General features: G+C 37.3%; 1 protein-coding gene across 3 annotated transcripts in view; it reads right to left on the bottom strand.

Moving 5' to 3' along the window:
- zip (myosin heavy chain 10) overlaps window positions 1-14,207 on the bottom strand; it is a 299,777-nt gene that overhangs the window by 193,948 nt on the left and 91,622 nt on the right. For all 3 annotated transcript variants that reach the window (XM_081732288.1, XM_081732289.1, XM_081732290.1), the window contains exon 2: window positions 1,314-1,470. In XM_081732288.1, coding sequence (XP_081588414.1) covers window positions 1,314-1,470 — 157 coding nt within the window. The remainder of the gene's footprint in view (window positions 1-1,313; window positions 1,471-14,207) is intronic.

The following is a 14,207-nucleotide window of genomic DNA, read 5'->3' as shown; positions in this document are numbered from 1 at the left end:
CTTGAGATATGTTATTTTGAGCCGACAATGCAACAGGATGACTTAATGACGTCATTTCGGCACCAATGACCACATTTGTCGGCTGAAAATAGCGTGCTCGATGCTCTTATCACTATTTTCATAATACTTCCCACCTTCCGTGATGCCATGTCCTCCTAATTTTAATACTACCTTCGCTTTTAGTCATTTTGGAAAGAAAAAAAAACGCATATATTTTTTGGAACAACATCCTGTTCGAAGCAAATATACGACATCCTGAACGTAGAAACAAAAGCGAAAAGTAGTCTTGAAAAACTAAACTGTGCCAGTGTTTCAATGGAAATTAAATCTAACATTTCACACTTGCGTTTTCTAGACAAACAAAGTACACGATGGAAGAATACATTATGATAAACTGGACGAAGACAGCCACAGAGTTTGCGTCGAAAACTGTGCTTGATCTATTTATATATGTTTCGAAATGTTAATTCGACTACACCAGGCGATTCAAAATTATGTTCCGCATTTTCGTTAATTTATTATTCGAATAGTGACGAGCTTCTCTCGCCAATATATATTACTGGAATATTATCTCAAAAAGTTCGTTTTCCTTTTCTATTGCAGAGCGGGTCGTCACAAAGAAGTCCTCAAGAAGGCAGTTTGATCAAGGAAGCGATATGGCTTCCATAGGCCACAGGGTCTTCTGTTTGCTTGATTTTCATGTGACAAAGTCTGTTGTACAAGTTCAATAGCGTTTCTGTGGAAAATTTAAGGTATTTGTGGTGGCACTTGCAGCAACTGTGGTTGAATTGCGTGAGCGCATCGCTGTAGCTGTGGCCGATATCGACCCTGACATGCTAGGGAGAGTTTGGGAGGAAGTTGATTATAGACTAGATGAATGTCGTGTAACTCGTGGATCGCATATTGAACATTTATAGTGTTAGGGAAAAAAAAAAAAAAAACTTTTTGAGATGATCAAAAAAAAAAAAATGAAATCTTTGAGTTTTACGTCCCTTTTTGAGGTGATCAATCAATCAATCCCTGTTTAAATATGTCATTAAAAGCAATAATAATAATAATAATAGAAATCGGGGACAATTTTGACTCACCCTGTATATAAGCAATATTAGTTCCTACGTTAAGAATGGTTAATGATAAATTTGCATAGCACGAAGAAATCACGTAAGCTATGGTCGAAGAAAATTCTATTTAATTGCCACAATTACTTGTATCCATATTCACAATATAGACAGGAGAAACAAAAGTATGATTGACCTTTCACCTTATGAACTAAGCCAATTTCATTTATTCTTTTATTTCAGGAAAGGACTCACCTTGAAGCATACTCCGGTAGGCGTTGTCGGTGATGGCGAAGACATGAGGAGGGACTTCGTGTCGTTTAATGCCTTTATACCTTTCCATTATCTTTTCTGTGTAGATAGGAAGCCTTTTGTACGGATTCACCACAACACAAAACAGCCCCGAATACGTCTGCAAAGGAATAAAACAAAACAATATTAATTCTCCTATAACACTACGCGCTTACGCTTAATGTAAACATTCATTTACCAATACCTCAAGATACGGCATCCTTTGGTCAATTTACATTAGAATCATCAACAACAAACAGCAACGGGCATTAAGTGGAAGTCACCCAGTGCGTACATTTAAAAGCATCCGTCTGATGGAACTGAGGAACAGGCCCGTATCCACGGGGGGCTAGGGGGACCGCCCCCCCTAAATTTTCACTGGCCCCCTAAAATTTTCGCGGTAGGGTTGCAAATCAACTATAATATGGTGATGAACTATAATATGGTTGGGTCGGGCCCCCCCTACATTTTTGGTCTCGCTACGAGCCTGCTGAGGAACCATGAATATAAAACTTTACCCAGGATGGCTTTGGCACCATATTCGGACCAGGAATACCCCGAAAGCTAAGCGAGAACGCTAATTACAATATCACGCTAGTTCCATCTAGTCACAATACAGTAGCGTAACGCAAAAATGTCCCCCCGCAAGATTATATTTGAAGGGTAAGGGGGAAAAAGGAGGAATGTCACAAAACTGCATTTTCGAGAAAACTGCGTTTTTATATTTTAAACCGCGTTAAAAAGAATAGGGTAGTTAAATCTTTTGTCCCTCTTTACATGGAGATTTCGACATTTACGCATGCATGGTATATACTGTCAAATAGTACCAAGAGTCACCAACAGATAGAACAAAGCACCCGATAAAAAACACATATGGACATTCCTTGTTTTTTTCCCTTACCCTTCATTTGGGCTCCGCTTCCCATGCCCATTAATTTCCTACTATATTATGTCCCTGTAGAAGATGATGGTTAATAAATCCATGAAATATAATAGAATTACAATTAAAATTAATACTCACCGAAAAAGACAAAAATTATTTTACGTTAACCTTCGAGTGCTAAGATGACTTTTTTTTAACTGATGTTGCTAGAATGGATGAATTTTCACCTAGAGCATATTTTTCTTTTCTAAAGTAAATAATGTTGTTCGGGGAAATGGGTATTCCATATTCAGCTCACTTTTTGAAGCCTATAGTTCTTAGTATTTGTTTCGCGGTGGGCCCCCAAACTCTACGGGCCTCCCCGCACTGCAGGCCCTGTTCGCCCCTCAGTTACGCCACTGTCACAATATAAGAATGCAGTCTTTAGGTAATAATAATCATCATCATCATTTAAGCTTTCCTCAGCAACAACTGTAGCCTCTTTCACCCCTCCCTCTTTTTCTTTCTGCTGTACCATGCCACAGTTCCTTCTCATTCGACACTTGCCCAGCAGCTCTATTCTGCTATCCACTTACATGGATCATGCACAATTACTGAGCTTAAGCCTGATTGATCCCAATGTTATGGTTAATAATAATAATAATAATAATAATAATAATAATAATAATAATAATAATAATAATAATAATAATAATAATAATAATAAAAACACGTTTCCCTCTAACTGTGAACAAAGCCCAAGAGTAGGCAAAAGGAAATGTGGCAGTGATTATGTTCATTTTGCATTTTACTTATTTGTTTATTTAAATAAAAGTCAACTTGCATGACGGAACCGTTTAAGACAGACTCACAATCTCAAGACCTGTATATCAGAAGTCTGAATTCCGCTCATGGCCTGACTTTTGCGTAGTAGAACTAAAGAATTATTTGGATGTTCAGGCACCGGAGAGACCTAATTGTGATGCAAGAATGCTATGCACTAGGACGTCCATAAGTTTGTTATTCTATAGAATTTGCCATACAACATGTATGTACAGTCTTGTTCAAAAATCTAGTCAAACCATACTCGCGTCAGATAGCAAATGACTCAAGATTTTTTTATTGGTTTAATTCTATCTATGGATAATAATATAGTTTTTTCTTCTTTTTCCCAGGTCAAGTAAGTTTGTGGTGTATAACATCGTATCAGTGGGTTTTCTCGGAGTACTGACTACTGGTGGGCACAAAAACTGGTTTCTCGGTTTTCGGTTTTTCTAAAAACCGAAACCGGGTTTTTGAAACTTTTCAAAAAACTGGTTTCGGATTTTTCCAAAAACCTGTTAGGTTTTCACCGAAACCGGTTACCGGTTTACTCCAAAGCTGGTTCGGTTTTTCACCGGATCCGGTTTTCTTCAAAATCGTTTTTTTTTTTTTTAATTTGCTCTATTTCTGACCAGAATAGTGTTTCGTTGTTCTCCGGAAACCGATTTCGTTTCTACAGAAAGTTTTATGTGCTTTCCAAAAGTTTTCACCGAAACCAGTTTCGGTGAAAACCGAGCCGGTTTTTGGAGAAAACCGAAATGTCGGTTTTCGGGTTTCGGTTTTTATAAAAACCGGTTTTGCCCATCCCTAGTATTGGCATATCTTCCCACATTTTTATTCCACCAATTATTCCACCTTCATTCACTTCCTTTAAGAGTCTTCATCCCGGCGAAATTAAAATACCGCCAATTTTACAGTAATTATGTGATATCTTCAACTAGATAAAAGATAATTGAAATATGGAACAAGAGCGCCCTAAACAATATTATTTTGCGTGAGGTACCGTTATTACAAGTCACCTAGCGGCTTTCCGTTTTCAGCTGTTTAGAAATGCGAAAATAAATGCCGATTTTCAAAATGGCTCGAAATCGAAAGCAGATACGTGAGTCGTGATAGCAGTTTCTCATGTAAAATAATATTGTCTAGGGCGCTCTTGTTCCACATTTCGATTATCTTTTATCTATTTGAAGATATCACATAATTACTGTAAAATTGGCGGTATTTTAATTTCGCCGGGATGAAGACTCTTAATGATCCGCCTCAGCGTAACAAGCATATTCGTGGGACGTTAAACGGAAAGATTTCATTTCATTTTTCACTTTTTTCAAATGAATGTAGGTGACATTTTGAACAATAGCAAGAGATTGTATTCGTCATTATTTGTACAACGACCTGATGCAAATGATGAATTATTGTTAAACAGAAAAAGATATGAATACAGTTTTCGCGCAGTCCCGAAGAAACTGGCGTGAACGAGATTCAAACTAGTGAACTGCACTCTGGAATATGCTTCGTCAATGAGACCATATGGTCATGTTATATTACATATCGAAATTTGATAAAAATTTAAAGCTACTCCATACGGTTTGGAGATAAATATCAACGTGGAATCAAAGACTGCCACAACGCTGTAAATCTATCCATCGTAGAAGGCGAAAGGCAGTTCTTGTGTTAACCATCACGAGAACGTTCTCGTCTATTTTGAAAGGCGTCAGCCTCTCCCTCCCCTAAAGCCAAAGTATCACTTACCATAAGAACGGCCTTTTTGACCCCTATCCTATTAACCAACTAACACTAGCACCCAACCCTTATTTGGCAAAGAAAGAAAAAAGATTAACGGAGCTAAAACAACGAAAGCAGTTTAGTGCACTTCACGAAATGTACAGCCCACACACACCACAAAATGTAGGACAACCCTTAGAATTCTCTCTTCAGTATGAAATATATTTTATTACATGTCCATCACTCACATACGTCAAATCAGATAAACATTTATATTTTTATTACACGCAAAGTGGCTTTTGATTCCTATTTTAGGAGACATCACGAATCATAAGAAATCATCTTACACTTCACTTATAAGACAACCATGTATTCAAATATAAAGGCCAATTTCTATCTATGTTTAATGTACACTTTGACCCACTTTACCGCTACACGATTTCAAATGCTAATGGATGAAACGGCTGTGGAGTACATACGATCTAGACAAAAGACTATTTTATATATATTCAGAATATTGAGAAACCGATCCCCTTATACATCATGACTTCACAACTTAATAATGGAGCAAATAATCACACGAACTCTCAATCCCAAACTGCATCATCTTAGAAGCACATGTTTGTTGGTTATTTGAAATTTGAGCGTTTCTCTCAGCAACGAGGCTATATGAGACGTGGACCCACTAGCGTAATTAACAATTTATGTTCCCTTTCTCCCGGGAAAACGTCAAGTTTCTTCTCCTCTAAAATTTAGGGATTTAGGATTTAGATTTCTGGGCTTTCGGCATCTAAGGCCATTTAGCCCTTCACGATTTGAGGGATGACGTCCCTCGGCGAGCACACAATCCGGGGAATGGGGAGGAAGAAAGGATTGGGGAAGGAAGGAAGCGGGTTGGGACCTATAAGTTAGGTACCATCCCGGCATTTGCCTGGTGTGAATGAGGAAAACCCAAGAAAACCTCATTCAGGGTGGCTGGCCTGAAAAAGCGTGTTACACTTTTTCGACCAAGGGACCCCACCGGGAATCGAACCCGGGACTGCTCGCACCGAAGGCGAGAGCGTTAGCGACTACGCTACACGGGGCCACCTCTCCTCTAAAATGTGTAAACCAATAGATTTTTTTCTTTAACTTTGAATGTTCCATCTAGTCAGTCTCCACCTGCGCATTTTATATTATACAAAAATTACGCATTATTATTATGTCCAGCTTGATTTTATCTTCATTGTTACTGAGTAAATAAAATAATAATAATAATAATTCACTCTCAGCTGAGATATATTATATACTGTAAAATCCTTCCTGTTTATGACTTCAGTTTCTATTTCGAGTGTTCGCAGTAGACTAAATGGCATTTTAAGAGCTAACCTGAAAATACAAGAGGGGGGGGGGTAAATAAGTTCCCGGCTTAACAGTAAATGAACTCATATTTCAAAATACTTACAGTATGTTATGGAACTATATTTTAGAGGATGTTTTGCAAAAAATCGTACATGTATTTCAAATAGTTCTATCTTGTTATAGGTTTGAAGTGACAATGGCGGAACACATTGTGACTTTTACAAACGTGAAAAGAGTTTAAAGAATATGGAAGCGAAGGAAATTTGATGAATTGACACAGACAATGGCCAATGACTATCCTTCATATAGCACAGTGATATCGTGGGTAGCAGAGTTCAGGAGGGGCAGGAGGAGCACTGAAGATGAGGAGAGATGTAAAAGACCCAAAACAGTGGTGACCGAGAAACTTTGGATCGTGTGCAGAACATGATCCTTGCAGATAGGCGAACTGGTCTGTCACGTATTGCAGAAACTCTAGGGACCAGTATGGAGCGTGTGCATTACATCGTGCATGAAGAACTTGATGTCAAAAATTGTAGTTAAATTGAGTGCCGAAATTCCTCACAGTTGATCAGAAGCGAACTGTGCACAGGATGTGTTGCGTCGTTTTTCAGTGGGTGCTTCCAACTTTACCAAACAAATCGTTACTGTGATGAAACGTAATTATAAGATCCCGAGACCAAAACTGGGATACAATAGTGGGTCACCAAGGCCGAAAAAATGACGAGAGAAAAATCCTCTCTTAAAGTGATCGGTGTCATTTCTTGGGATTGTGAGGGGGTATGCTGAGCGAATCTGGGAAAAGGCACTACATTATACGCTGAAAGATATATAAACCTGCTGGAAAAATTGCATACCGCATTGAAGGAAAAGATGCAAGGAAAACCGTCCAAACGCATCGCCTGTTTGCAAAACAATGCTCCTTTCCACGTGCACAAACTGTGTGAACTGAAGTTCGATATCATTTATCATCCCTCTATTCTCCAGATCTGCTCCCTCAGATTATCTTTTCCCAAAACTTATGATGCACCTGGAATGAACTGAATTTAGACACACTAATAATGTCATAGCTGCTGCAGAGGCATGGTCTGCAGCACAAGACAAAATGTTTCATCATCATGGAATAGAATTGCCGCAGGATGCGTTAAACTGACAGATTTAATTTCAGTTAAGAAGCTTGAACTAATAAAATTATGTGAAAATGTTGCATTGTCGTAGGGTTTTAATATCTCTTATAACATTTTAGAGCTCTAGTTACAATGGAAGTGAGTGAAATTTAAACTCCGAGACTTGACTAATAAAGAAGCAGAAAATTGATCTAATAAAATTAAGTGTAAACATTGAATTTTTATAGGGTTACGTCACAGGGTTTACACATCTATACAAAGTTTCAGATCCTTGACTAGCATGGAGTTGCGGTAAATCTAAGTTGTAGGTTTTGATGAATCCGAAAAGTAACCTTAATACAAGTATTGCTTATATATATTTAAAAAAAACTCGAAACCTCGATCTACATTACTAAAGTTCCTAACGCCTATGTGGTCACTGAAAAGTAATGCATTCTTTCCCCTTGTATGAGTAATTGATTATGAGAGAAGGCAAACGAGACAACCAACCAGCATGGCATGTGGTTTGTGGCAGTTGAAGTCATTGAGCTATTCCATTCCTTCCACTCGCAATACGAATAGCTGTTAATGAAGTTCAAGGCCACCAGAATTAGCATTCGTTTACCAATTGAGCGTTTACTTACCTCGTCTTCTGTGGAAAGGAACGCCCAAATGATTGGGCTTCGTGAGGGAGATGGCTCACTTTCTTCGCCACTATCTTAAAACTTAGCGTAGATTCTAAATGAGAAAATGTACTGACAGCTTATATCCCCACATGATTTTTATTAAATCTTTTTTATTTTACTTTTTTTTATATATATAATAATCAGTCTCTACTGAAACTTACAGCTCTGGCAAGAATGTCTCCTTGACACTCCGTGACATCCGTAAGCCTACTTCTTTGGTTGTTTGGAGTTCAATACCGAAGTTAAATGAAACTGTACCTATTATTTAAAACTGGATCCGAATCATTACTCGGGCTATATTGAAGGTAAGTACCCCTGGAACTGAACCCGAAACTAAACGCACTACTCATGAAATGGGTATTCATAAGTCTACATCTCAAACTATACTTTTATTCTACCTAACTAATTTTGCTTCCCCATATACTGTTTAGAGCAACCAAGAAAGTAATATGTAACCGTACTCCTATCTTACATGTTCGGCAGTTCTGTCTAAAGTAAATATGCTGGAAATTACCTTCGAAGAAGTAAAACATACTGAAACATTTGCATACGCTAAAGAACATGATTGTCCTCAAAAAGTGCCTTCGTGATTAGTCACTTAATATTAACCCTCTGTGGCCACATTTATTTTATTTTATTTTTTTTTTTTTTTTTGTGACAAGGAAATCACACTGGAGTCCAATGAACCCCATAAATTGTTGTCTTATTTAATGTTTTAGTTATTATTTTTCCTATTCTGTGATAGACCCAGCGTACCAGCCATAACAACAGGCAGTGTTGTCAATTTACATGGTATGAAAAAGGTTTCAAAAAACAGGAAAAATCAAGAGCTAAAAGTAATTTCTCTGGAGCTAAAAGTAACTAACCATGGAGAGTTAACATTTCATCTCTCACTGACCTCCGAATTCATGCATAACGTAAGGAAAGTTCCTCAATGTATTTGTTTTTCTCACTGTAATTCCCGATTATACAGAGCGTCCACAAAGTTTCACCCAGGGCCATTTTTTTTTTTCAGGAACAGTTCTCAGTTGGAGATTTCTGCTAACACGCAGTGCATGTACTGTGGGGCCTCATTGTTTGAAAAGTGACCCCGTGGGCCGGGGGGTAAACTTTAAAATTTCAAATGGAAATTATACGTTAAAAAATACATTTTATACTTTTTCTAAAAAACAAATTGATATCGAGTTGTCAGGTGGAATTTTTCTTCTTCTTCTTTCTTCATATAGAACTCGGTGGCAACAGATCGAAATTGAAAACTTTCTGACGAGCTTTCAACTTCTCTCGTGCAGCTGCTCGACATGTAAAAATGAAGCACTTGGAATTATTCATAGGGTGGTAAGATGTCTCGCTTTTAGCGAGATTATCACTTTTCCTTTATATACGTCCCGAGAAAAATGAAAATGGGATCCAAAATGTTTCGATTTTGGCTCGTAGAAGTTTTATTATTATTATTATTATTATTATTATTATTATTATTATTATTATTATTATTATTATTATCATGTTCTTAACGAGTTTTCGTTACCATTTGGCTATACATTTTTTGATCTTGCCTATTGCGTTTGAAGAGTATTATTTTCAGGTATTGTTCGTTGTGGTTGTGTGTACATGCTTTCCGCGATGGTAGAGCAGCTATTGCCCTCTGGTGACAATTCTGGTGAATTTTACGCTAGAAGTAGTCTGTGAATGTGTTGTTTTGCAAGCAGACAGAAAAAGTAGTGAACCGTTAAGGGTTAAACCCCATAGTTTAGTCTTCGTTTAGAAAGATTTCGAAAATTTAGTATTTTTCAAACAGATAATGCCGTTGACTACGAAAATTAACACCAGATTTGAAAAATTTACACGTTAAATCTGTTAATTTTTCGGCAATCAATACCTAACTCTCAAATCAATGAAGATGCCGCATTCAAAAGTCTGCTCGATTACCATGGTAGGTTTCTAGCTGCTAATCTTCTTCGACACTGGCATGAACAACGACATATTTATAGCTAGACGCAGTCAAATTATGCCAGTTTGACGAATGTCTCGTTCATTATTATGGAATTCCCTCATAGCTAAGCAGTTCCAGACACGGATTCGATTCCCGGCGAGAGCTCATGTGGTTCAAGGGTTCAAGGATAGGGTTAATTACATTTCTCGGAGTTCGACTCTATGGTCATGTTAGCCCGTCACATATGAGGGATGATGTCCCTCGGTCCGTGGAAAGGGAAGGAAAAAAGAATTGGGGAAGGAAGGAAGCAGCCTGGGATCTATATGTTAGGTATCATCCCGGTATTTGTCTGGTTCGAGAGAAAACCCCATGAAAACCTTGCTAAGAATGATTGGTCTAAAAAATCTGTTACATTTATTTCGATCGAGTGTCCCCACCGGGAATTAAATTCGGGGCAGCTCGCACCAAAGGCGAGAGCGCTAGCGACTACGCTACGCGGGGCCACTCATGTGGTTCAAATACCACTTTAAGCTGTAGGTCTGTCTCATATAGCCTCAATGCTGAAAGGGACGCTAAAATCATCATAATCATTATTAATACTGTCTAAATCTGGTCACACTAAGCATACGTATTCTAGTTCAATATGCAGTCAGTGACCTACACATCTCGCGGTCGCAATAAATCAAGAATCGCGGTAATCGAGCGTGAGTCTAAATATGCTCAAGGACTTTTCTGCGAATTTTATTTTCTTCGCTTATCTAGATTTTCCTTATTTATTCGATTCCTAAATAGGGGCTTGTTTCATCAAATAACAATTTTTACTCTGCCTTAAAAAGAAGTATTCAGATAAGAAGTTAAATGACGGAAGGAAGTGTTATGTCATAAGCTCTATAGATAACATTATTCCTCGAAGCATCCTGTATCCACATCCTTACAGCTAGCCACAGCTTCCTTCCCAACGGCTGTCTACGACTTCATTCTTTCCATTTTACACAACGGATTTCGAAACGCACGATAACCATTCAAATGAAACAAATACTGCACATTCCTTTTTTTTGGATGTCTTTTGGATAATGTCGACATCTAAATGGATTCCTCGTAAATGAATCAAACAGCCTAGTTTTCAAACACTGACGAAAGAACCTAGTTTTCAAACGTGACAATCTTTTACTTTTTAATGATCATACAAAGTTTATTATGCAAACCCTCCTCTTCACACAAAAAGGTCCAATTTTGTCAACAACAAAAAAAAAACATCTATTATTATCTATAGTGTTACACCGAGGTATAAAAGGGGTAGGGGTGACTCAGTCATTAACGCCCAAGCTATACTACTATAGGTAGAAAAAATTTTGACAGAAAATTCATTTTACTACAAAAGCAAGGGATAAAGTATTTTTGGAAATAATTTTCTCACCCTAAGGTGCATATGTAGGATGGCGGTTAAGGGGGCAGACTATTAAATATTTTTCAAAAGCTAACAATTTTTCTTTTTCCTGTTTTTCGTAAGTGCAAAGAGAGAATGAAATGTAACTTACCTCAATAATAGATGTTATTCTACAACCGAAAATACGAATCGGACGAATTTTCAGTGTTGCCATCCATAGAAATGACAGTTTGACCAGAATCTGAATTATCGAAAAATCTGTTATGGCAGCGACTAGAAAAATGAACTCAACAGCAATTGATGACTTATGATGCTGTCTATGTTCCTTATTAACTACTTTTTAAATAATATTTATATTTTAATTCTACTATTTATTAAAAATTATTTGTTTTGTACTCTTTATTGCAAAATAAATACAAATATTATTTAAAAAGTAGCAAACAAGGAACACAGACAGCATGATAAGTCATCAATTGCCGTTGAGTTCATTTTTCTAGCCGCTGTCATAACCTAGATTTTTGGGTAATTCAAATTCTGGTCACATTGTAATTTCTATGGATAGCAACACTGAAAATTATTCCGATTCGTATTTTGGGGTGTAGAATAACATTATTACTGAGTTAAGTTACATTTGATTATCTCTTTTCTCTTACGAAAAAACTGGCAAAAGAAAAATTGTTAGCTTTTGAAAAATATTCAGTAGTTTACCCCCTTAAGGTATTTCTTTTTTTCGCCAAAAATATAGTATCTTAGGAGAGTCTCTGAAGTTAAAAAGATGAAACTCAGAATATACTGAGTGTCTCAAGAGTGAATCGTGTTCTTTGGTAGGTGAAAGAGGTTGGTCATTCTAAGAAAAGAAAAAAAAAGTAGTTCGTATGATGACGTGCCCTATTCTCAACGGTTTGAAAGTTACAGTCTGTTACTATGAAAGTTACAGGTTGTTACTACAGAAAGTTACTATTTTTGACTTGCTGAAATGAAAGTACAATGGAGTTTCTGAAACTCGGCACTCGATAACCCTACACCCTGGGAGGGCGAAAAACAACCCGTATGCAGGCCCGTTCAAGTTCATAGCCGGATATTTTTCTTAGGTCTGTCTTATTAGGTAAATTACTGTATAGTGTGTATTCATTACTTTTCATTTTCATGTATAGTAAAGGCTCTACGCCCTCATAAAGTATGTACTGTTCCTTTAGGATAATTGGGCAGTTTATTCTCTGTTGTATTTTCAAGCAACCAATACATACAAGTACAGTACTGTATTTTCTGAGGAAACACTGGTACCTATTCTTTTTTAACCCCATTCCTGATAACCCGACATTTTCACAAACTCGGTCACTCTTCGGTCCACATTAGGCCAGTTTTCGGGACTCTACTGTATCTCATGTTCATCCTGGAGTTATTCTACAAAAGTGCGACGGCGCATTTGAGTGATGATGGAATGGTTTTTCCAACGGTATTTGGCAACTTGCAGCGGAGTCTTTGAAAGAAAAATTGAGAGAAATCCTTGTGGACAGTGTTGCCATCCAATTCTCTTAAAATTGAAAACGATAATATTTTAGGAACTACCATCTAATTTCCATCAATAATTCCTTACCAAAGACGCCACTGCAGCATGCTACATATTGTTGGAAGACCAATTATCATTTAAATGCGCTATCTCACTTCTGCAGAATAATTACAGGATAAGCGATACTTCATTCAACATAAGGTCAAAAATTATTAATAACCTGTAGCTTTCAAATCATTGACAATAGGACACATCATAATAGGAACATTTTGCTTGCAATGATCTGTCGCCTTACGAGGCGTGACTTCCTCACGCAACACCCTGTGTATATTATTAAAAATAACACGTTTCAGTTTTCAAAAATCCAGCGCCTAAGGGAGAAACGGGGCAATTTCTGCAATATTAACATTACCAACTATTTAAAAAAAAAGAATGACTAATGTGAAGTTTGGCATCAGATGGAGGTTTTGAATTCGATATATATATACTCTTAAATAAAAAAAATTAAGGAATGTGTTTCGGAGTTTTCGAAAAACTGCCACGTCTGGTAGTTGTTCATGAACGTTTCCTAGGAAATGTTATGCAGAGACGTCGTATTTAATACGTTAAGTTTAAACACACTGTATATTTCAGTTTTTGCAAATCATTTGCGGGATCTACTCTTTAAAACAGGGAGGCGCCGACGGTTGTCAGGTGAGACGCGAGGACTTTTTTAACGCGAGGGAGACGCAGACTGGGAGATCTGCGTCTTGCCATTTCAAAAGTGTACCGAAACTTAATAAATTGTGTAACTCAAGACAAGCTCATACATCCAACTGACTTTGCACAACATTTAAATATGCCGGTTTTTATTATTTAAATTCCTCCTCTGCACGTATTTTCCAATTTTAACATAAATATCTGACTTACTATAATTTATAATTATTAACGCCGGCTAATAACATTAAACGGTGTAGCCAGTATGTACAATGTAGATCACCTGTCTTTAAACATAGTTTATTATAGCGATACTTTTTTTTTTTTTTTTTTTTTTTTTTAAGGGACACATGTATTTATGTTCTTGAAACATTTCATTTTTGACAGGGGAGGCGCGTTCAGATTTTGGTGGTTGAGGGGAGTCTCAATTGCAAAAAGTTTGAAAACCTCTGATATAGGGTATTGTGTTCATCGAGAACAAAGTCAAGAATCTCATTTATGCAAGATGGTGCACTGCCTCTTTTGCTATTGACGTCTGGGCCGTGACGTAATCATGACTGGTCAACATGAGCCTGGCGTTTAGTATTGCAGCTTCCCTCTGTACGACTGCGGGTGTAATTTATCGTACCAAACTTTAAATTCTGAATCAGTTTAAGGTATCATTCGGCATATGCTAACCAATATGCCAATGGACTTTCTAGGTCAACAGCGAATATTCCTAAACTTTGCAGAAGCTCGTTAAGAGGCCTCATACCGGCGAAATTAAAATACCGCTAATTTTACTGTAATTATGTGA

Source organism: Thermobia domestica, chromosome 11 (assembly GCF_964235325.1).
Source record: "Thermobia domestica chromosome 11, izTheDome1.hap1.1, whole genome shotgun sequence".
Taxonomy (NCBI): domain Eukaryota; kingdom Metazoa; phylum Arthropoda; class Insecta; order Zygentoma; family Lepismatidae; genus Thermobia; species Thermobia domestica.
Note: the sequence above shows the minus strand (reverse complement) of the source record. Positions and strands in the feature narration are given on the sequence as shown.